The sequence below is a fragment of the Falco naumanni genome, chromosome 8 (genome assembly GCF_017639655.2).
Source record: "Falco naumanni isolate bFalNau1 chromosome 8, bFalNau1.pat, whole genome shotgun sequence".
Lineage (NCBI taxonomy): Eukaryota > Metazoa > Chordata > Aves > Falconiformes > Falconidae > Falco > Falco naumanni.
The window spans coordinates 1,849,410-1,873,699 of record NC_054061.1 but is presented as its reverse complement, the minus strand read 5'-3'; the positions used below and the strand labels follow the sequence as shown (position 1 = coordinate 1,873,699).

The 24,290-nt window shown below is 49.2% G+C and overlaps 2 protein-coding genes across 8 annotated transcripts in view; one reads left to right on the top strand and one right to left on the bottom strand.

The window, feature by feature from the left end:
- The window catches only part of SEPTIN8 (septin 8), a 53,832-nt gene extending 40,170 nt beyond the window's left edge, over positions 1 to 13,662 (bottom strand). For 2 of the 7 annotated variants that reach the window (XM_040602761.1, XM_040602762.1), the window contains exon 1: positions 5,732 to 5,884. In XM_040602761.1, coding sequence (XP_040458695.1) covers positions 5,732 to 5,761 — 30 coding nt within the window. In that variant the 5' untranslated portion in view covers positions 5,762 to 5,884. Of the gene's footprint in view, positions 1 to 5,731; positions 5,886 to 11,395; positions 11,552 to 12,792; positions 13,013 to 13,258; positions 13,404 to 13,544 lie in introns of those variants that run through there. The other 5 variants (XM_040602768.1, XM_040602764.1, XM_040602766.1 and 2 more) reach the window with 5 other exon arrangements.
- Positions 13,547 to 15,256, top strand: SOWAHA (sosondowah ankyrin repeat domain family member A). The gene has a single exon (XM_040602770.1). It carries the CDS (start codon positions 14,054 to 14,056, stop codon positions 15,215 to 15,217), a length of 1,164 nt encoding a protein of 387 aa, XP_040458704.1. The 5' UTR covers positions 13,547 to 14,053; the 3' UTR covers positions 15,218 to 15,256.
- Positions 15,257 to 24,290: the final 9,034 nt, after the last annotated feature.

Sequence of the window (24,290 nt, the reverse complement as noted above, 5' to 3'; positions counted from 1 at the left end):
CCAGCCCAGGCTCGCTCTCTCCACAGCTCCCCACGACAATCTGGTTTGGAGGCTGTGCAAGCCAGAGAGGGCAAGAGCCCTGAGGCAGGGTGCTCATTGGGAACCGCTGTCTAGCTGTCTGACATCTCTGGAATGTCATGTGTGGGGGAGATGGACACTTTTTGGCTTCACAAAGGAATCTGAACATCTAAACAAAGTGGTGCCTCCACAACCCCGACCCCACAGGCTCTGGTCGACCCGCAAGCTGAGAGCAGTGACCAGGGACATGTCCGGGAGTCCTGCCGTTCTCACCAGCACTGTTCTCCCCCAGCCCTCTGAAAATCTCCACTGTCACCCTGTTTTGGAGGGTGCCAATTCCCTGTCTGGCTCCAATTCTGCATCCAGATGTCACAAGTTGGAGGAGAGCATGGCCACTTACAGCAGAGATGAGACTCTGGAAGGAAAGCATGTGGCTGGGACTGAGGAGAAGCAGCTCCTTCAGTATTTTTGTCTCACTTGAGCTGCTCTCAGAGCAGAGGTAGGCTCTCTTACCCATCTGATACTTTTATGATACGTGAATATGAATGCAAAGCTTCAAGCATAAACCCAGTGCTCGCTGCAGCTACACAGACGTGGGGAAGGGGAGAAACAGGCAGGCTAAGCACACACAGGCTCCCTCTCATCAAAACAGAGGACAGGACATTATTTCTAAGGATTGCAGCTAATCTGAAAGCAGCAGGGCAGCTTCTCCCATCCACAGCCTATAACGTGCCCAGGACATGTTCTGAATAATCAAAGTTAATCATGTAACTGTGCCCCTACCCCATGCAGGCAGGGTGCAAACAGTGTGCCCACACCCTGCACCTCTCCCTCAGTTCCATGGCCTCCCAAATTCCTCCTCTTAATTGCACAACCCAGGAAAAGTCGATTCAGCATCACGCCATTTCTTCCCCTCCCAACCTCCGAGCCAAAGGAGCATGAGAAGGAGACGAGCACAACTGTCATTCCTGCAGACAGAAAAACAGCCCAGTCCCCAGAGTGCTTCGTTTGGATGGTGGTGCCTCGAGACGACAGGACTGGAGACAGTGGGGGCACTCGGCGACAGGGCTGTGTCTCTCCCCGCAGCTGGCGACAGCACTGGTATTCTGCTACAGAAGATATTTAGGGAGCTTTTGGCCTTCCAACAACGCTAAAGACTGGCTGACAGCTGCCACCACAGTGCTGATGACAAGCCCTGACACCGTGCCGGCCTCCTGAAAGAGAGTTATTCTTCAGGCTTTCTTTTGTTTTGCCGATGCAGAGGGCACATGCGGCTTCAGCATTCGCCAGCTCACATCCTTCCACCCACTGCCTCAGCGCTCACTGTGATTACGAGCGGTTAAGAGCAGCTTTGGAGCTCCCACGCAGAACAACATGTTGCATCTCTGCTGCAAAAGGAAGAGACGCTCCAGATTCACTGCCAGCAACAGCACCAGAGTGGGGAAAGAAAAAAAAATAAAATTCTGGGCACATATTTGTTCCCAGCACATATATTCAAAAAAAGTGTTTGACTGTGATGGACTGTGGTTGACCTAATTGGTCCTGCGGTTGAAACAGTCAGAGCTGGCTTCCTGTATGAGCACAGGGAAGCCTCCCAGGGAGGGATCGCGGGGCTTGGAAAGGCAACCACCAATTTGTCTCCTCCAGTGGAGGACCATTTCCTCCATCCCTCCTTCCCAAAAAAGCATACACTACAGGCAGAAGGGCTGGCCAGGGCAGGGAGGGAAAGGGCTGCTCCCGCTGGGCTTGCTTCCTGGTGCATGTTACCAGCTTGGAGAAAAATCTGTCACTTCTGTTCCACGCTGCATGGGGGATCACTTGAGTTTTTCCAGGCTAAAGGTAAAATAACTGAACAACAAAAAAGAGACAAGGAAATTTAACCCCAGAACTTCCAAACAGTAACACTGGCTGGGCAAAAAACAGGGCAGGGGGAATGTCCCAACCCAAACCAACGCCAGTTTCCACTGGAACTGAGCCATGGAAATGTTTTCCTTGGGAGTTTGATTAAAAGAAAATGTAAGCCTATGCTTAGGACCTACAGTGGTAAGCCTTGTGGCAACCACTCTGCCCAGCCATGGCACACAGAGCTGTTCTCAGCCCACTCCTCATGCCCATCTTTCATGGACTGATGTGTAACTCCAGCACACGGAGGAGCTGGTTTAGGCTGTGCAGTCAGTAAGAGAAAAGGAGAGCTTACAGAAAACAGCAGCAGCAGAAATGCATGAAATTTATCACAACACAGGCAGTTACGGCAGAGCTGGGAGCAGGTCACAAGAAGGCAGTGGTGTGTAAACAGGCAACACTTGGATGACCTGCTGAACTGGCCAGACCCCCCCAGCCCAGCTGTTTGCTGTGACAAAAAAAAAAAAAAAAACAAAACACCACCATTGTCTGTTTTCAGCGAGGAAGATGTTATTCAGCTTTCCTCTACATAAAGTGGTAGGATTTTTTCATGTAAGATCTTCTAAGGGGCACTAATTTATAGAAAAGCTACCAGTAAAAGCCTAGCTATCAATTACTAACACCAAGGGACATCTTCTCAGGACTGTGTGTAGACAGCTGTTGCACAACCACAGCTCACACACAGCTATGTGCACGCATCCCGCCCTCCCTTCACTTCGCGTCGATGTTCACAAATCCCTCATCCATACACACAGTCACAGCATGCACACAAAGCAATCAACCATAACATTTTCAAAACTTAGAGCATAACGTTAAATCCTTATGTCAGCCTAGCCTTATAGCCGAGGACACCTGTTCCTTCTCACATACATGCATCTCAGAGCACACAGCTGCTCAGTTTAGAGCCCAAGCAACTGCCTTTGCACCTCCAAATCAGACAACGGGTTAATGCAGAGAGTTAAGTGACAGCATTTTGGGAGGTCGATGGGTTTTATTTAAAAAGAGAGAAAGCAACGGATTTGAGGGCTTCAAAAAGCTTCTCAAAAGCAAGACAGTCTTACAGTCTTGGTCTCACATCTCATCCCATTTACTCTCCTACGCATCTCTAGTCGATTCTCCCTCACTTCTCCTGCCGTGGCAGCTTTTCTAGCTTTCTCCAGAGCTTCTGCATTTCCCCACTGCATTTCATGCACTCTCTGGCTTCCAGTTGCACGTGGTGGTTGGGCTGTTTCCCACTCAACACAACATCCTTGCTAATACTGCCAGCGTCTGCTCCAGCACACAGTCATCACGTGTGCTAGCTCAGCACTGGCCAGAGCAGGCAATGGAGAAGTTCCGAGCTTTAATGACAAATTGAAGTATTTCATAATTAAACCAAATTTTATCAGCTTTCTTTCCACTACGGCAGTGATGGTACCGAAGACAACTGGCCCCAGGTACCTAGAAGCAATGCCTGCAGACCAAGCCCTTGAACACTGCAGTCAGTGGCGAATCACATTCTAAGGACAGATCAGCAGAAAACTTCAGTCTCCAGGGGCTGAAGCCAATCTCCCTCACAAGCACTACATTCACAAAAAACAAAGGCAGTCTTGAGCACTGCTGGTGTGATTCTGCTGCCTTAGAGGCAGTTTTCTATGGGCGAGCTTCCTTTCATTTGCTTTTGTTGGTCATTTCCAACAGCAACACTCCAAGAGAACTTTATTTTATTGTGCTGAAGACAGAGGCATTCTGGAGGACTGTACAAGGGAAGCATGCATCTGGGGAGTTTTGAAAACACATTATCCAAACCTAAGGGTCACTACATTCCAGGATGTCAGTGTCAGCTGGACACTTATAAATAGCTTCACCAATCTGAATAGCATGACTTACTGTGTATCAAAAACCTCCTTCAGAGGCTTTTTCAACATTACTTCCCACTGCAGATACAAACAGACAGTAAAAATAAATGAATTTATCATCACCTCTTCTTGGCAGTAAGGAGCTATTCCCACACAGACTTTATGCTCAGGAAACTGAGGCACAGTGATATCAAATGGCATCAAGGAAGCTGTAAAACCTGCAGAAAGGACAACTCTGAACACCTTAGTCGCGAGGTTTCCATGATGCTGCTGGAGGAACAGCATCAAGAGCTGAGACATGCTGAGGATAAAGGAAAGCACAGCTGGGACAGTCCCCTGCCCTACAATGAGGTGCTGCTCTCCCACCTGCTTCTGCCAGATCTGTGGCTCCAGGCAAAAGGCAAAGATCAGCCGATCACCAGATCTACAGGGCCTGCAGCCCCCTATAAACTCACCCTAGCCGCTTGCACAAAGTAAGCGGATTTTATCTTAATGGAGTTGGGCACTAAAATCATGTTGGAGCCCAGTCATCTCACCTTGGTGCTCCAAATGAGAGCCAAGCACCTTTGGGAACATTTCCCCCTCCCCTCCCCATTTCTTTTTTTAAATAAAATTGATGGAGTACTGACGCAAGTACACCAAGCATTCAAGTACCCACACCAAAGAACACAAGATTAAGTTTAATTTTCTCCTAGGCTAGGCAATATTTTAGGTTCCTGTAACACCTATGAAAACCTGCACAGACACACCAAAAACATCAAAAGTATTTATACACGATACAAACGCAGGAAGAATTGCAGTGAGATTGTTACAGTGTTTCCATTCCTTGCCACCGAGGCTTTACCTTAATCCCCTCTCCCCAGAGCTGAGAAGCATTTACTTTCTTAAGTAAAAGCCCACAATCAATTTTCCTTCATGCAAGTTCTAAGTAAGTCACAGTCTTGCAAATTCATTCTTGAGCTGGAAACTTTTGGGCCAGGATTCAAATAAATGAAGCAGAGTTTGAGATTCTTGGCAAAAAGTAGTTTACAGAGAAAACAGTAGCAGGGACTTGTTTGTGCTCAAACGGCATGCCTATAATTCAGACAACCGCCACTGCTGTTCTCGTTTATTTAGCAATATCACACCAGACATTTTTGACTTTCGAGAGCTATGCTATTTAATGCGGTAAAAACGTTTTTAGCTCTGAAAGACTACAAGACGCATCGCCAAGCTATTTAACTAGCACGGCTTTCCAACACCACCACAAAATTGAAGCGGTAGACAAGTAGATTTACACCGACACAGATTTTCGGCAGATTGACTTCCGATAGCAGTTATACAACATGTGAGCTGCGGGGAGGCGCGGTGCACAGGTCACGCTCCATATTTGCTGTACAGCATTCTCCATACATTGCCTCAGCGACCAGCTAGCCTCGAGGGTTTGCTCTGCCCGTGGCGGCATCGGCGTCTCTCTCACAATATTACATACACACCGTTAACTTACTCACTGGTTCAGTGTTTGGATACCAGCGGTATGTAAACAGTTCGGATGTAGGAAGGTCTGACCCTATTTCTTTCTGCCCCTCTGTGCGGAGTACTTCGACCCCGCAGACCCAGGGACACTGGCCACCCCCCGGGAGCCCTCTGGCCACCCCAGCAGCCGTCACCAAGGGCTCTCCTCCACACCGCCACCGCGCTGTCAGCACCAGACCGAGCCCCCGGCCTCGCAGCCCCGCAGCAGGACCCTCCCGCAGGGCCGGCCCCGCACCCCGCCAGGCCGGGGACGCCGCCTGGCCCCTCTCCCGGGACCCCCCGCCGCCGGCTCCTCCCGGCCCCGCCGCCGCCGCATCCCCCACGCTGCCCCGGCCCCGCCAGCGGCTGCACGGTTACTAGTAGTAGTATTATTTTCCCCCGAGGAAGAAAAAGAGAAAGCGCAAGTTACGTCCCGGGGAGAGCGGGCGGGGGAGCGGGGCCGGCCCGCGGCTGCTCACCGAGAAGCGCTCCAGGTCGGTGGCGGCCATGGCCGGGGCTGGCGCGGCTCTCCCCGCCGCGGGTGGATGCGGCTGAATGGATCCAATATGGCCACTTCCTGGAAACTCCCCTCCGCCCGCCACAGGCACCGCCCGACAGCCCGCCCGGGGCACCGGGGGCCGGGCACCGGCACCGGCGGGGGGCGGGCAGGAGCGGGAGCGGCCCCTCCCACGGCAGGGGGCTGGGAGCGGGGCTGCGGCCGGCCCGCGGCAGGGGGTGGGCTGGGTACGGCCCCGCCGCGGGGGGAGAGGGGCTGCGGCCCGCCCCTGGGGGTCCCCCCGCCTCCCTGAAGGGGGTTAGGGGTGGCAGGGCGCACCGGTGACGTCCCGCGGGTGGAGGGGGCTGTGACACGGCCACGCAGCGTCACCCGCGGCACAGAGCAGCCTGACTTCGGCTGTGACAGCAGCGGCAGGAGCATCCTCTGCAGGAGCCAGACCCCCCGGTCAGACCCGTTTCCCTGTGCGTCCCGGGGAGCCCCCCCAGGCACCGGCGTGTGGCGCTGAGGCAGCCCTGAACGCTCCGCGCCGGGTGCCCAGCGCCCGTGGCCCCTGCGCTGCCCGTCGTTATGGCGAGCTCAAGCAGGCGGCAGAGGCCTGTCAGCCCTTCCCACAGGGAGCAGAAAGCCCGTCCCATCGCCAGCTCCCGCAGCCTCTGTACCCACGAAGGCGCTCGCACTGCACAAGCTGTTAGCACGCAGCGGTTTCTCTTGCTTTGTGGTGCCCTCTGCTGCGGTGCACCCGCTGAGGGACAGCTCACCAGAGCCGCGTGTGCTCAGTCGTGCAGCTGGGTCACTGGACCAGACCTACACCTCTAATCTGTCTGCTGCTCTGGTTTTTTCTTAGGCTTTCCCCAGCCTTGCCCATCAGCCACTGTGTCCTCATCTTTGCTCCTCATCCCATCTTTCGGAGCATTGCACACTTCCAGTTGGAGAGCCGAGTTTGGGCAGAGAAATTAAATGCTTCTCCCTACAATGCAGACTCTGCATGGGGAAAGGACTGCTGAGATCATTTTGGACCACCTCAAGAAGAGCAAGCCCTTTTTGCAACCCATTACCCGTGAGAGCTGCAGAAAACCTAGTGCCTGCACAGAATGACAGCAGCTACAACGCAGGTCTTGAGGGCACAGCAGAAATCCTCCCAGCAGCTTTGGGCACACTCTCAGCCCTCTCTCTTGGCTGTTGGACGCACACCTGCCTAGCTGAGCTGCTCCCCAAACACCACCCTCAGGGCTGCTTCTCCAGGCAGTGCAAGAACCAGCCACAGGGAGAGTTAAGGAATCAAGATAACTTTGAGTATGGCCTGAGGCTCCATGCTCCCCTCCCCATGCAGAGTCAGAGCCTGCTGTCCCATCTTTGCTGTTGTTGCTGGTGAGGATTGTCCTTCAAGAACCAGTTCGTGGCCTGAAGGTCCCTAAATTATGCTAGGTGCAGGATGCTAATCTAATCTCACTGCATAATGTAACCACCTCCCACAGAACACACAAGGGAGAGCTTACCGAGAGTAGCTCTGCCCAGCAAACTCTTCCTTGTCTACTCAGGTGCTCCTAGATCACCTGCAACACAAACTCCAGCCTCCTGCACCAAGGAGAGCCACAAATATAGTCATAACCTAATTACAACACAGCTAAAGCTCCAAGCCCCACCCCAATTACTAAGCAACTGTGCTTAGGTCCCCTTTCCAGTTATTTTTCAAAAGGTTTGCCAAATTCCAACTTTTTGGCAAGATAAGGAAAAGGAAAGATACCAAATATCCCAGTTCCTTTCATTCATTGTCCACAAAAGCACAAAAATCCCTGGAGTCCCCTAAAGCAGGAGTGAAGTATTCAAAGACAACCAAACCTCAGCAAACAAATTAAAACAGAAGTTACATCTCATTACAATACTGGATGAGCTGCACTCTCTGTTAACACCTATCTTCTCCCTCACCTGCTATTTGTGATCTGAACAAAGGTCTCTTGCTCCTACGGTAATATAAATACATGAGATCACACTGTGCTGCTGGGTACTGAGTTGCTGTGTTAAAGCAGGCATGCAAGATCATATTTTACATCTCCACATCTTTGATTCTTCCCAAGACTCCTTGGGATCCACCTGCATTGCGCTGCAGGAGCTCTGGGAAGAACTATTCATACCAGAAGGGATGTGCTTATGCTGGAGAAATAAAACAGGCTATAAAAATCAGATGTAGATAAATGGAGGGAGGGGGCAAAGGTTATCAAATGCAAGTGCTTAGAGGGATCAAAGATTAGGAAGAAGGTTGTATTCTCCCTTTAAGTAATTTCAAGGCATTTCCTAAGAAACTGTTATCCAAGTGATCTGCTTTTTGAAACATGATAAATCTAGTGCAGGTCAGAAGAGCTAGGTTTTTTCCATCCTTCCTGAGTGGACTGCCTACAGCCAAATTAATTGTTCTAATCCATATATCAGTTCTGGCTAAAGACAGGTTGCAAAAACGTTGCATTTCTCTAAAAAGGCCATTGCTGAACACCATCTGCTAATCTAATTTCTTGGGTCACCAAAAATTACTAAAAGACCCCAATCTTTTTCCTGTCACAGCCACAGCCAAGCTGACCTGCTGGCCTTTGGCATCTAGAGCTGTGTCTCTCTCCATCCACAGCAGCAGTAGAAGCTTGCTGAACCTTTTTTTTCATTTATCCTCGCTTTGCCATCTTGTTTCTTTGGCCAATTCCCAAAGGTTCTCCAGTTCTCCCTGGGTCCTTCAGCAAAAATGGGGAAGCTAAAATCTGGTATTTCTGGTGCACAGATGCAAGTACAGCAGTTTATACAGAAGCAGAGCTAACTTTCCAGGCTGCCTTTGTATATCACAAAGAAGCAAAAATAAACAGATAAAAAGGTTAAAAAGTTACCTTTTTTTGTTTGTTTGGTCGGTTGTTTTACTTTACAGGCAAGCTTGGGAGTCCTGATTTAAGCCAATGTAAAAACTCTTGCTTAACACAGCTCAAATCCCATTATGCCAGGTACTTTGAGAGAAGTGATTGACACAGATTCATTAAGAGCTCTGTTCCCTGCCAACAGACTGCAGAATGTAACACAAGGCTCACAAAAGCAGATTCCCAGACAGCTACCGGTTTCTGTGAGCTGCAGGTCAGATGCAAAGATTCACGGCATACAGGAAATTCTGAGACATTGCAACAGATCAAGGGACAACATAGGTGTCACCTGGCGCTCTCAGCTTCGCTGCTGAGACCTTCTGCAGCTGGAGGCCTCTCTCCCTTTGCCCATCAGCACTGCCACCAGCACGGGGAAGATCTTTGTGACAGGAGAGTGCTGTGTAAAAGCTCGCAGTTATTTTTAAGCACCTTGTTATTTCAAAAAGCACGCTATTTCTAATGCCAATTCAAGAGAAATCCTGCTAATTTCAAACGCTTCAGGTGCATAAAAACTGCTTCAAGAGAAGAGAATTGGATTTGGTGGCACCTTTAACTGCTTGTTAAGCAGTTGTTATGCAAATTATTCCTAATGGCTAATGAATTACACATATATTACAGTGCTGAATGCTCCTGCAAGGATTTTAGACTGGAATATTTGTACCTGCTAAATCTACAGTGAATTCAGAATAAGTTGTGAATTTTCTACAGGTAAAGAGCTGGGGCAGAGAACACAAAGCACTGGAGAGGCGCAAATGTTTTCCTGGAACCTCTTTGTCCTGGCGAGAGGAAGGAAAATGCCCCATGCTGCAAGGACAGTGGCACTGCAGTAGCACAGTTCTGATAGTGGGGAGATCAGCAGGAGTTGCTTTACTCCTTCACATTGTGACCCTGCATACTGGCAGTGAAAGTGGAGAGAAATAAATGCCATCACAGCCCCTTTTACTTCACACACAGCCACAGTGAGCAAGTGATCATCCTACCTGCCACATGAATAGAGCTGCAAGAGCAAGGCCTTTTGAAAATGGCTGCCTCTTTCAGGGCTGAGTAAAATCATTGATCTTCAAATCCAGATGGTGCAGACAAACAGAACTCCTGAACTTTTTCAACACAGGCCAGAGGAAGAAGCTTACTGGTAACTATTCATTTCTCATTATGTGTCCTCCTGGGAATTATTAGAAATCAAATGGTTTCATAGCTACTCTTTTAGCAGCACTACCACCAAGAACCTTAATAAACTTTCATTAGTTATGCTCATAATATATGGGACTCGCTGTTGAGAAACATCATCCGACCAGCTACCAAGGCCCTTGAGTTACAGCTGAACCTTGCTCATTTATGAGAAAATTACTTATCTGGAAATAATCTTCCTCCCCTCTCCCTGCCCCTTCACAAACTTCTGCTCAATTGTTTATCTATGGAAGCTTACTGCATTTCTCCATGGAACAAAGGAAGAGCTATTTTCCTTCACAATGCATGCTCTTTGTTTCACACGAAAATATCAACAAGGAAAGTGGAAAATCATGGGCTTTGTCATCCTATTTATTCTGGGAACCCTGATTTCATTACAGAGGAAAATGAGTTTTGCTTGAGGTACAAATCCCACCCACAGTCAACAGCACCTAAGTTTCACCTTTCTGTAAAGCCGCAGCATCCTGTCTGACTGAGACTAACCTCCATATTCCCTTTTTCTTCCTCCATTGCTTCCAACCTGGCACCTCCCCTTCCCTGTGGCTCTGAGAATATCATGCGGGAAGGACCAGGCCCCGGGATACCATCTCCTTCAGTTCTGAAGTGTCAGTAGAAACTCATTTGCTCTGACTAGATGCTTTGCTTGATCTCCCATTTTATTTCCTGGGTTTGTGCGGTGTGAATAATTGGTCATATAACCTTTACCTTCTTCCCCTGAGGGGGTGGGAAAGGGCCCCAGGCTCTCTCTATGTGGTTTGGTTTACTACACTGTAATGTTGATAGTTTGAAAGTCTGTGAAACTTCTTCACAGGAAAGGTAACTCTCCTCAGTCACACAGTTATAAACAGGGAGCAGCTCTCTATAGCTTATGATGCAGAACTAGCGAACTGCAACATTTGTGTTTTAAAAAGGTAGTAATAAATTAATTTAATCACAGCTTTCTGTACATTGTTTTTATCCCAGCCAGTAAATTAAAAATATCAAGACAGATGGCTTGAAATCTCCTATGAAGCAGCCCACAGTATTCTGTAAAAAGCCCCACAAAAAATACTTGCTTTGTAGGTTTTTGGTGACACAGAAGAGGCAAAACTTCTCATGCTTTTTAGGGCTGGAAATTTCAGATGGCTGATGAGCATAAACACCCATAATGCTCCAGGCTTTTATTATTTATATCAATAAAATTCGAATAGCTTAATTTCTGCTGCGCAATCTGATGAGAATACGGCCAGCGCCCAGTAAACTAAGAGGAGCTCACTGGGATCTCTTGGTACTTGGCACTCAGCCTGAAAGGTGGGCACCCAAAAGGCATCAACAGATAAAGGAAAAGGTTGGCAAATAGGATGCACCCCATGCTGTGGTCTGGAAATGATACAGAGAAATAGCCATAAATGTTGCTTTCTTCTTAATTTCAGAAAGTATAGGACTAACCTAACGCCCACTGACAGTAAGACTGTGAAGAGGAGCATCACCACACAGCACGGGTTGCTCGTAAAGAATGAAGTGAGCACATATGGGACAGGCGGTTGGATGCATCACTGGAAAATTACCTGGGAAAGGAGCTCCTTGTGTCAGAGCAGTTAAACAAGAGCAACCAGGTCACGCTTGGTATGGCACGAAGCACACTCATAAATATCCTGTCTCCTCTTCTTATGTCCTCCTGGGGATGTGCCTTTCTGCTCTGCGGCCATGAGGAATGTCAGGACCTGCAGTGGGGAACAGTCTCAGTAACACTCCTCCTTTGGGACCTCGACCCAACATAAGCCCCCAGGGAGGTGATAGGACCTTGGCAACCCAAGGGTTGCCCCCTTTGGTGCTGAGCAGTGAGGCTTCCTGGGAGCCTGGTGTGAGGAGACCCCTCTTCTGCAGGAGAGGTGCCAGGCTAGGGATCAAACAGGTGGGATCTGATGGCACCCTTGTGGCTTTCAAAGGGTACATGGGTGCAGGGGGCTGACGTCTGGGCAGGCAGGGATGGAGCGCTGCACCTCTCTGCAAGCACCCACAGAAACACCCTCAGTGTAGTGGCGAGCCCGAGGACATACCCTGCTGTGCTTGAACCAATTCAAGCAATAGGAGCAAATTCTCCCCTAGCATTTGTAACATAAGAAAATATTTTTTAAAAGAGCCTATTCTGAATTATTTTCCCTCCTCCTCTCACTCATTTGCAGGTATGAAACTATCCTATATCCTAGGAAACTAGGATAGTATGAAACTATCCTATATCCTAGGATATAGTTGAACGTTCACAATGTAAAAATTAGACTGCTGAGGTTTTCTTGTGCCTGCAATGGATTCTAGTATGGAAAAGAAATTAACAGCGAAAGCAAGGTATAGCAATTAGCATTTGGTTTATTATAGCTCATTATTAGCTCTCTACAGTAGGTCAGGCAGAACTGTGGCGATGCCATTAAGCTAGAAAGCATTGCTAATACAGTAGAACTCTAGACACAAGTGACTGCCTCAGCAGAGGGCAAGGTTGCTGCATATACCATGTAAAAAGGCAGTAATAAGAGGTGTGCAATTCAGGTAGAAATACTGAATTGCTACAAACAGCATGAAGATTACACACTATTACGTGTTATGTTAGAACAGCAAAATGATTTTGAGGAATGGGCTCAGTGCCAGCTTGTTAGCAAGAGATAAAATGGCTTTTCAGAGATCTGTGCAAAGATGGAGAAAGAAGGGGAAAGACTGCCAAAGGAAGACTCTGAGCAATCTGTGGAAAGAGGCTCTTCTAGCACCAGTAAAAGGTGTGAAGAGGCAGAAGGGAGGTCAGCATCAATGAGAAGGGAAAGAGATGCACTGCATGGGGATCGATGCACCTCCAATTGCCTTCAAAATGGAGACTGGCACAGGCTGATACTCCATTTTATTCTAGTTCTAAGACAGTGAAAATGAAACCGAATCTATTTTCTGTTTTCATATCCATCCTTGTACAGACAGTTACCTTTATCTGTCTTCATACCACACTGACTGTTCATTCTGTGTTCCATCTCTCTTGCTGTTTTCCTAGACAAACTGTTCTGTCATTCAGGAATCGAATTAGTGATCTCAGTTGCAACACTCAGTGGAGGAGAAAACAAGTTTGCAGGCTGAACGCCATCCTTCAGAGATCTTCAGTCCTACTCCTTTGCTTGGGGAACGGCATTTGTATGGGATTTCCCCCCCTGTAGAACAGAAAACAGTAATTATGTTAAATGCTTAAGCAGAAGTAATTGATCTGGCAGCAGGGACAGCATCTCTTTGGAAAAAGAGCAGGCCTTTTCCAGGTGTACATGATTAGGGGCAGGCATGCTGTGAAGATTTCATCATTTATATAGGTGCAGATGCAATAGAAATAAAAGGCATATAGAGAATAGGTATGACAATATATATAGTATCACAGAGAGCTGAATGTATTTCAAAAGACTGACCCGTCCACCTGTCTTCTGACTGATTTCGTGGCACAAGACCCTGACCCAGAGGTACCGCAGCTCCCACAGAGCCCCAGAGGCTTCTCAGGGAACGAGACCCGGCCGCAGAGTGATTGCTACCTGAAGCTGCACCACCTGTTTACTACTGAAATAAAATAACAACAAAAAAAAAGAAAAGAAAAAGAAAAAAAAAGAATCGTTTTAGTAAGTTGAGAGAGGAGTAAAGGAACGAAGCGTCCGCCCCCGCCTGAGGAGGCTGCGGGGAGCTGATGCACTCGGCACCTACCGGCACGCGCCCCCTCAGCGCCCTCAGGGAGGCACCGGGCGGCCGGCGGGCGGGATCCGGGTGCGGCGGCCGCCGGGCTCCTCACCGGCTGGGGGCGCGGGGCCGGGAACGGGGCCGGTGGGGGGGCCCGGGCCGGTGGCGGGGCCCGGGCGGGTGGCGGGGCCGGTGCGGGGCCCTCCCCGCAGCGCCGCCCCGCGGGCGGAGGCAGTCGCCGGGAGCCGGTGCCGCTCCGCTCCCTCAGCCGGGGGCGGCGGCGCTGGCGGGGCGGGGCGGCCCGATCACCTCAGCGGGAGCGGCCGCGGAGGACGCGCTGGCTGCTGCCGCAGGTGCCTCCTGCCTGCGCAGACCGGCGAGCCCGGAGGGCGGGCGGGCTCCCTCCGCCGCGGGAAGGCGGCGGCTCCTCCACCACCTGTGGCGGCGGCGCGGCGGAGCCCGACACCGGCCCGGCGGCCGTGCTGGGCTGCCTGCGGGAGCGACACGCCGCGCTGCTGAGCACCTTCCGGCCGCCGATGGAGCTGAACGCCGCGGCGGAGCACGGCGGCCGGTCCGCGGTCCTGCGGGGGGAGCTGCTCACCGCCCCGCCGCCGGGGGGCGCGCTGGCGCCGGGGGGCGATGGCGGCGCCCCGTTCCCCACCGACCCGGCGCCCCCTGAGGAGCTGCCGTGGCCGCGGGCCGTCTCCGAGCTGCGGGGCCTCTTCCAGGGCGGCGGCGGCGGGGTACCCCTGCCCGCTGGCACGGGGGGGCCCCGGCGGGAGCCACTCCCCAAGCCCTGCATGCTGCCGGTGCGCTGCGTGCTGCCCCCCGCTGCCGCCGCCGCCACCGCCCCGGGGCCGCCTGAGGAGCCGGGGTCCCCCCTGACACCCCCACCATTGCTGGAGGAGGAGGCCGGGTCCCGGTCGCCTGGCCTGCGGCGGGGGCCCAAAAGCCATCGGGCCAGCGAGGAGATGGCAGCGGTGCCCCTGGAAGAGGCAGAGCACCAGTGGCTGGTGATGGCGGCCAGCGGGCAGTGGACCCAGCAGCTCCATGGGCTGCTGCTGGGCGATGCCAGCTTGGCAGCCCGGAGGGACTTTATCTCGGGCTTCACTGCCCTGCACTGGGCCGCCAAGAACGGCAACTGTGACATGGTGACAAACATCATCAGAGCGGCCGAGAAAGGGGGCGCCCGCATCAACGTGGATGCCAGGTCGCATGGTGGCTACACGGCGCTCCACCTGGCTGCCATACACGGCCAGGAGAAGATCATCAACATGCTGGTCTACAGCTACCACGCCAAGATCGACCTGAGGGACTACAGCGGGAAGAAGCCACACCAGTACTTACAGGAAGGGGCCTCCTCTGCGGTCAGGCGCTTGCTGGGAGACCCCAGCCTTCCCCACAACACGGAGCCCTCTGTGCCCATCAAGAAGACCACAAAGCTTGCGGCTTCAATCTTGAGCTCCACTAGCACTTTCCTGGGGGTCATATCCGATGACATGGCTTTCTACGACCTCACCAAAGGTCTGAGGAAACCCTCGTCCTTAAACAAGCTCCTGGCTGCCACTACAGGCCCGAGGAGGAAGCCAAAGACCAGAGGGGGATTCCCTTCATATTCCTCCCTCTCCGAGGTAACGGAGGAGGAGGAAGAGGTCGTCGTGAAACGCAGACCTGTTTCTGAGCTGTTCTTTGGCCACTAGCTTCTGCCTGCTTGGGATAAAAGTTGTTTGATAATGTGACTGGGGTCTCAGTTTTTCCTCTCGCAGAAGCAACTTGGGTTTCTTCTCTGTGTGTCTGTCTGGATGTTGAACTAGATCAGTGACAGGGTCCAGCTCCAAAGGCCACTGGATGAAACGCAGCTGCCTGTGGCAAAGGAGCTGCCCAGGGAGTGTTGCAGGTGCCGTATGTACCATCATACTGGTGTGTTGGTGGAAGCCACGAACTTTATACTTATGGCTAGAAAAACTAAAACAACCTCTGTGTGTGTAGACAGGTTAAAATGCTTAAGGTACAGCCTTCTTGATCTGTGTTCCCTGGCTGGAGAGCAAAAGTAAGGTAAAAGATTGCATATTTTACACTGTGAACAGCAAGCTGGTAGCTGGCTACTTTAACATGGCTTGTTATACAGCAGGCTTAAATGACTAGAGGAAAGATGCATAGTTTTCTATGACATTTCTGATTATTTTGGTAACAGAAGAGGAATATTTCTATTTAAAAAATTGTGTACTTTTTCAAAACAAAGTTTCCCACTATCAGAAATGCTAACATAACAATATCAATTGTTATGTAGCAATTATAAAATGCATTATTTTATTAGATGAAGAACTTAATAAAAAAAAGCATAAAACCCCCAACCCTCAGCACTCAAGTCACCATGACTTGTCTACCTCAGTCCGAAAACTAGGTTAGCATTTTCAATTTATTTTTTTTTCTCTACCTGAAAGACTTTTTGACCAGGTGGTACTAACCATGTGTCTTGGTAATACTGTGAACTTTTAAACTTGACTATAGTTCAATCACTTAATCTGAATAAAAACCTTGTGGATATTTGATAGTGAAAACAACTGAAAAACTGGGAATCAGATCCTGCAGAGTTTTTGAGTAGCCAACTGGAAACAAAGTTAGGCTTGTATGTCTGATTCCTTTTATTTAAAACTTGGCCTTGATTTTGACCTATTTACAATAAATATTTATAAAAATGGGACTTTATGTTATGTTAGGTGTGTCATGATGGAATGTCTGCATGACCTTGTCATCTCAACAGCATGAATCATTGACCTAAAACTAACTCTTTTTTTTTTTTTTTCTATCATAAACATAATGGTTCTATATATAGAACGACATGTAGCTCCAAAAAGCATGCTAACTGCAGGTTAAGTAACACATTTGCAATGAGATTATTATTTTTTTAATTACTGTTTGGTTAAACTTAATGCAAAGAGGCAGAGCTAAGAACAGAAACTGTCTGATTCCTGGGGCCAGTCTGCTAAACCATCACATTTTCTCTAAAAATGTAACTTAAAACCCTGTATAATTTAGAGGTGATGAAGGTAATAGCAATACTGCACTTGCTCTGCTTTTCAGCCCCATCAGGTGTTTTGGTTTCCATACTGAAACATTTGTTTGCACGCTTTGCCTTTCTTTCCAAGTCAGTGACTCCAGGAATGTTTTTTTTCAGTCTTGAATTAAGCCTTAGTACTTCTAATTGGCTGTAATTGGCTTCTCCCAAAGGCTGGCTTGGCAAGGAGTGCTGTAGGACTGTGCTGAAGTTGGAGGCACTGCCCTCTTTTACTTCAGTGTTCTCCCTGAAGTCCCTAGTGATTGCAGAGGGGTCTGATCCACCTGCTCTCGGAAGAGACTGGATTATTCTGCACCAGTCTGCTTCCGTATTGCACTAATTAAGTTGTTAAGCAAACGTTAATGATCAAGCACCTCATGACTTCTATATCTGGAGTAGGGTTTAAAAAAAAAAAAATCCTATTTGCTCTATAGCTGTTGGTGTGACCATTGACCAGCACTGTCATTTAAAACCTTGATTTGTGCTGTACTGTGTCAGCTTACAGAGTTCCGAGGGGGGGGGGGGGAAGTGTGTTACTCTGTTTTAAAGAGGCTTTCCAATTTTACTGACATTAAACACCTTTTTCTGTGTTCACTAAAACCACAGAAGCATGTGTGTGTGTTCATGTTGCTTCTGAGGCACTGGCAGGACTGAAGCAGCCTGGTATAAGCGTTCTGTTTCTGTATGGATTGGAAACACTCTGCAGCTTGGCTTGGCCTTATGGGGAAGTTTGTTAATTAGTTTTGGCTATATGCTTAATACCTGTTCAAATAACATAGCTGAGGTTTTAGTGCTAATTCTGAGTAAAACCTACTTGAGTCAGAGGGAGGGTTCAAGGCTGGAGTGCTTTCCATTTAAAAAAAAACCCATAACCGACCAACCTGTAAAGCACAGTCATGAATTCACCATAAGGAGAGTAGGGAGAAGGTTTCATTGCTCCTGTGTTGTTGTGTCAAAGGAAAAGCAAGAAGTCATGGCTGAGGTAAGACTTCATTGCAACACTTATCATCAAGGAAATTCTGCGCTACACCTTCCTTGGAGGCATCACAGCGATGAGCTAGCATAATAGAAAAATGCCCAGCAACAACAGAGCTCTCTTTACAGCGTTCCCCGGGGAGGTGCTCTGAGGCTTGGCAGGAAGGTTGCAACACAAAGGTGGAGAGCTCAAGAGGTCGGGTGCTGTGGGTGGGGTGGGCCAGGCTCTGCCAACAAGTTTGTGCAGTGATTCAGCTCGTTCCTCCTCCTTGTTGAGCAGATTAAGGAAAAGACAGTAGGCAGGCTGTGATTAGTATACCCAGTGCTGTACAACTTCAGGTGCAAACAAATACTGAGAGGTACTGAGAATGCGCTGCTGTAATCTTGGAAAAATATATATTGCCTTTTGTTTGAAGTAAAACCAGTCCATCAGCCTTTCTGGGTTTTGGTTTCCTATGTTGCCATTTATACTCTGGAAGAGATGCTGTAGGACAATCATGGGAGTGCTTTCCTGGCAGAGACTAAGGCCAGGACTGCTTTATGAATCCCTCAGTTTAAAAGTCTCCTTAATTTTTCAATGTGTCAAGCACAAATCTGGCTGAACACAGTAGGATTTTCACTCGAACGAACAAGAGCTGTGAAGTTTAGCCAGGATGCTTTCACAAGCGACAGAGCCAAGAGGAGGACCGCTGCTCCTGTCAGCGTGCTGGCCCAGGGCAGAGGCTGTGCCACGGTGTGTGCCACGGGTCAGACAAGCATGCTGCCTTTTGAACCTCTGACCCAGCTCTGAGCTGGGAGCTGCCTTCCGCATCATCAAAGCTGGCTGCAGGAAAGGAAAACCCAAACAACCCTAGCCCCCTGGGCTCCGCTCCTACCTGGTGAGATGGCTTACACGGTAGGGGAAGGCCGGCAGCTGCAGAAGGCTGGAGATGGAAGGTGCAGATAAGGTACAGGACTGTGACTCAGGAGCTCGGGGTTGTATTTTGCCTTGGTTATTAGCCTGCCTACTTGCCACGTCTCAGTTTTCCTGCTATGAAATGGAGGCAGCCACCTTGGTCACTTCTTTAAAGCACGCAATACTGATATTCCGAATCGAAATCAAAATAATTTTTTTAGACCTGTGGGCAGCACAAGCAGCAGTGTGAGTGCTGCGCATTCAGTGGAGCGCCTACACAAATAGAACTGGCTCGGATTTTAGTTTAGCAGCATCAGAGATCAGCAAAGCTAATGTTTGCCTGACCCTGGCTTAGTCTGCCTTTCTAAAGATAACTCAGTTCGTCCATTCCTCGGAACATTTTGTTCTGAGGAGTATCAGCTCAAAAACCTGCACTGAAGACATCTGCAAACAAACCTTGAGCCACGATTCTGTACAAAGGGAAAGACTTTGTCCTCCCAGATGTGTCTGAGCAGTGCGGTCAGGTTCAAATAGAGTTTTGGCCATCTCCATCCCCTTGTAAGTGCCCCATAGAAACACACGTTCTATGAAGGCCCTGCGAAATGCCGTTCCTGCACTGCAAAGGGGCCTTTATGAGGTTTTGGCTTCATCACAGAACCAAGGTCCAGCAGAAGGGTAACTTCAACAGACCAAGGGAGCTGCACCCACCAGCTGAAGGTAGAGAGAAGGCCTTTCGAGCCAGTTCCCCAGTTCCCCACTGCTTGTCCCTTCTCCTCGCGCTCTGCACGTTTCCACCGTGACCTACATTCCTTGGACGCATTTGCTTCCTGATTTGCATATTAATCTGAGTAAAATGGCAGCATGGCAGTTTTTGCTCTTTCCAGTGATTGGTACTAATGTGGGACCGCCCCAAACTAAGAGGTTGTTAACAGGGCCTTGGCCAGCACGTAGCATGGGCACAAACAGCATGGTGTTTGTTTGTTGCAGTGACAGAACAGGGACAGATCAGGACAACACAGATGAAAAGCTCTGCATCATAATGAGGACCATTCATTTTCTATTCCAGTTCCAAGGTTTAATTTCGCTAATTTCCAAAGCAAATCATTAAGCACATCTAGCTCTTCTACTATGTGTGCAACCCTGAACCAACCCATCACCAGCCGCTGGACGTTGAACGATAGTGGCTGGTTACCTGCTGGCCCTTTGGGAGTGAACGGGCAGAAAAATCCCATCAGGACATGCTTTCTAATGGTGATGCAGCTGCCTGCAGTACGAGCGTCCTTGCCAAATAACCTAGACTAGTTAAAAAACAAAAACATTTAGAGATAGACAGGCTGCTCTCCCCAAACTCATTCCACTGATCAACACCGTTACACCTGCAAAGATTTCTAAAACAGACGTGTTTAGAAGCATGTGATGCAGCCCCCACGGGAAGCAGTCTGGTCCTACTCACTGCCCCAAAAGAGACATTAAAAAGAAAAAAGCCAATTACACCACAAAGCAGTTTTGGGTAAATTTGTATCAACAAATGCTTCCGGTAGAAATGCAGGTTATACAAGGGAAAGACTGTTTCTCCATGTAGAACTCACACCGTTCCTGAAGTGGAATCAAGCATACCAGCAAAAAAGGTTTTCTGGACGATCTGGGTATATCTCTGCAGCACAGGGGCTGGGACAGGATTTACAGCAGTAGCTCTGCCAGTGACAGCCCCTAAGCTCACCCGAGCCTTGGTGACTTCTCTGAAAACAGGATGCGCGGCCAGAGCTGCACCCAACCACTTACCTCCCCAGTCCCCACCTCGTGTCTCACCATGCACCCGTCATTTTACAGCCTCTTCATCCTGTTTGCATTAGCCGCCGCAGTAGCCTTCCTTTTGCTAGCTGACCTGAAACAGCCACAGCCAGGGGTGTCCGTGTCTGTGCTTTATCAGGATTGAAACAGATTTAAGGGGTCTAGGGTGGTGGTAATGCCGCACTCAAACCCTCCCCGCAACGTTGCACTGTGTGCTGAAAGCATGCTCCTTTGTGTCACAATCCTCAGCAGGTCCAACAAGTCACGGAATCCTTTTGGCTCAGTACATTCAGGGTTGGGCGGTTGGGTTTTTTTTTAATTTTTACTGTCATTAAAAAAAGCTCTGATTTAAATTAAAACAATAATTCGCCTCTGAGCCCAGACAAAACAGATCCATACTATTAGTGTTAGCACAGCTTTATGTCTTTTTCCCTTTCTGTGGAGAAAAAACTATGGATGTGCACAACAAAAGATGCTGGCAGCGTTCAGCTTTCCCTTCCTAGGTAGAATTTCGGACCAGCTCACTCCTTTCCAAGCAGCTGCCTGTCCAGCCACCTCTGCACGTGGCTACAGACTCCTGCCCAGCAGTGAGAATTGCTCAGACCCCGTTTTTTCTCCTACCACCAGCTCGTGCTTCCCGCTATGACATTGAGTGACACTGGCCTTATCCCAGGAGGGAGCAGCTGGACCCCAGAAAGGGGTGCTGGAGGCACCTGCCATCCCATCTGAGGCTGTCATGGAGCAGGGATCTCAGGAGAGATTGTTCCACAAGTGGTTCCTTCTTGAGGCTGGGATGTACTTGTTCTTACATCATGGGCTGAAGGCTGAAAGACCTGTGGCTCAAATGTCTCTTAGTCTGTAAATCAAGACTATCAGTTCCTCTCCATAGATTTAAGTATTATATGACTCAGCTTCAAGGCTCATGTGGTATTTTAGAGTCTCTGATAACCTTTAATGCCTCCCTTCATTTAGCAGTGAAATTCACATGCTGCTTGAGTGCATTTTGTGAAACCCAGAGGCTGCAAGATTCCTACAGCCTGATTATTCTTTAACGTATACGTGGGCTCCCTTCAGGCATAGATTAGCTTTGCAATGGTGCTTTGAGCTTATTTTAAAATTTTTATTCAGATGGTTGCCATGAATTCCCCCAGCAGAGAGAATATCCTTTTACTTATTAAATGCAGCTCTCATCAGCACCAAATAGAACTTTTGCAGAGTACATTTCACAGAGTACAACCTCTGCACCTCTCCATTCCTTAATTAGCCCCACATGTGAAAGTCCCACAGCATAACGCCCCAGTGAAGAAAACAAGCCTGGGGTTTAAAAGAAATTATAATTAAAATCCCGCAATTCAGTGCCTGAGAGGCTGAAACAGCAGCTCCTGATCCAGCAGTGACTCCCACACATTGCAGTGGGTGTTACATCAAATGCTAAATGAGCCACTATATCCAAAATCCTTGCAACTGCTGCCAAAACACTGTCAGATGGGCATGATGCGCTGTCTGCTGCCACTGACCGCTTGCTTTACCCCACACCTCCAACGCCTGCTCATCTCTCCAGCTCAAGGCAATAAAAAGTATCTTTTTATCCTGAAATCAGGCCCACCTGCTTTTGCTCAGCAGAACATAAGCTACTGGTTTCTTCCCCCACACTGCTTGTTCGTGGATAGGCAAATGAGTTACAGAGATCAGTCCTGGAATCCCACCAGCCTCCACGCAGCTGGCACGCCAAGGGGGAGGTCTAGGCTCTTGCATTTTGCCTATTGCACATTCCTCCTCCTCCTCGGCACTATTATTTTGCATTCTCCTGGATGTAGCCGTAATTAATCCCTACTGAGAGCTCACTGCAGGTCTCTCGTGGCAGTGGGCTCACATTACCTTCTACCTGGCACATATTCGCCTTGCAGGCTGCAACAGGAGACTCCCAGGTGCTGGGCGGGCAGCTGCAGGATTCCCTGCCTGTTCTCCCCAGGGGGGGCAGGTAGCAGGGAGCTCCTTCATTCCTTACATTCCCCCAGCACGGGCACTAGACACTTTGTGCAAGAAGTGGTTCAACACATCTCTGCCAAGGCCCTGGAGCCCCTGGAAGCTGACAGCTTTCCAGGGCTGTGGGCAGCAGTTGGGAAGAGCAGAGCTTGAAGGTCTAACATGCTCGGCAGAGGCAACTTGGTGGCATTGCTGGAAAAGTCACAAATGGAAAGCTAGAGCAGTGATGGCATATGAGCACTGCACAGGGTTTCACTTCCACATTTCTTACATTTGCAAGATCTGCTTCCCTGCAACCGCCACCAGTTACTGCTACTTATAGCTTAGGTGTTAAATTTGTCTTCTGCCTGTACGGGTCAGAGAAAACCACCTGGAGTAGCATGGGATCACAGCACTGTAAGAAGGAGGCACCCTGCACTCCTGGCCACCTCGGCTCCTGTGCTCCAGCAGGGAGGAACAGGGGGGCAGCAGAAACTGGGGAGCTGTGGGAACCCAGCGGGGCTGGGGCTGCGCGGGGCAGGGGCACGCAGCCTCGTGGGGTCTGCTCTCACTACTGCTGCAGGAACCTGTGGAAGGGAGGCACCGGGCTTGAGAAAGGAGAGCCCAGGAAGGTTGTAGGAAATCTGTTTACAGAGCTCTTCGAGCAGCTTAGGCTGGAATATGAGATCTTCTCACGTTATTCCCCAGAATAAATTTAAAGGAATTGGCTAAACTGCATGATTTGAAGCTGGGAAAAAGCTGCCACTTAAGCAATGGTTATTGGTACAGCGATGTAATTTGCGCTTCAAATACTAAACCTTCAGGAAAATGCAAACTCTTTTTTCCCCAAAAAAGGATTCAAAAGCAGGAGCTTAAACTCCTTGTTGACTTCAGTCTGTACCTGTCAAGATACAGCTGCCCAGAGCAGAGAGGGGTGCGGACCGCACGTCCAGCTGGTTGAGCTGCAGGATGATTCAAGGTCGTGCTCACTGGGATGGGAGCCCTGCAAGCCCCACAAACAAGCTCGGTTTGCAAGCCCTACTTTGGAGAAAGATTCTTTTTAAGCCAATAATGTAAACTGATGTGAAGACAAGAACACCTGGAGGATTCAGACACTGCTTGCCTGATGTGGTCCTCTCTGCCAGCAGCTGAGAGCAGCACTGGCCCCTCTAGAAGGAGTTCTTGGCCAGCACATGCCACCCCAGTGCCACTGCACGCTAGAGTTCGGGGCTAGAGGGGGGCTTGCACCTCCTTTTAAGAACAGAGCATCTCTTTCTCCTGCAGGTAACAGCTACAATTTTGAGCAACCAAAGAGTCTTTCACCAGTCTCAGAGGTGCCCAGGGCTGCTCCTCAAACTCATCTGGGATCACATTAAATAATTTATTTGCATTTGCACATCAGACTGTGATTTTAAAAGCCCACATCTTAGTATGTCAGTGTGCCAGGAATGCTGTGCATGACTTGGGTCCAGTGTGAACTACCACAATTACTATGGGCTTGTCCCCTGGAAATAAACCAATAAGAAATGATCAGTATCAAAATCAGGACCCACCTGACAGCTCGGGTCTGCTGCTGGTGCTTTGGAATGGGGGGGTGGCCAGCAAAGAGGTTTCAATGTCATTGCTACATCCATTTTTCACTTTGCCTGGAATTCACAGTTCTAACAAAGTAACAAGGTGCAAGGATATGTGGCTTTTAGAGTAAAAGTTACTTCTCACTGTTGCTCTTTGAAGTGTAACCATGAATACCAGTGTGGTTCCCATGACACAAAAGACTGAAAAGACCAGAGAAACTAGACAGGGCAGACCCATTCTTTCCCTTACAGGCAAGCATCAGCTTCAATTGTCAAACATTTGTTTCTAATCAGGTGGATTTTCCTCAACTAGGAATAATAATAATAAAGTGCACCTTCAAGTCAGGCTTCTCAAATAATTCAAACAGCTCATTTAACAAAGCTAGTATTTTTTAAGTTCTCTACTGATTCTGTTAGCATCACTTCTGCTATTTTAAAGACCATTTTCAAAAGGCAGCTTTCAGATTTAACTATTAAAAGCCTGTATTTATGGCCTTTTGAGAACCACTGAACAG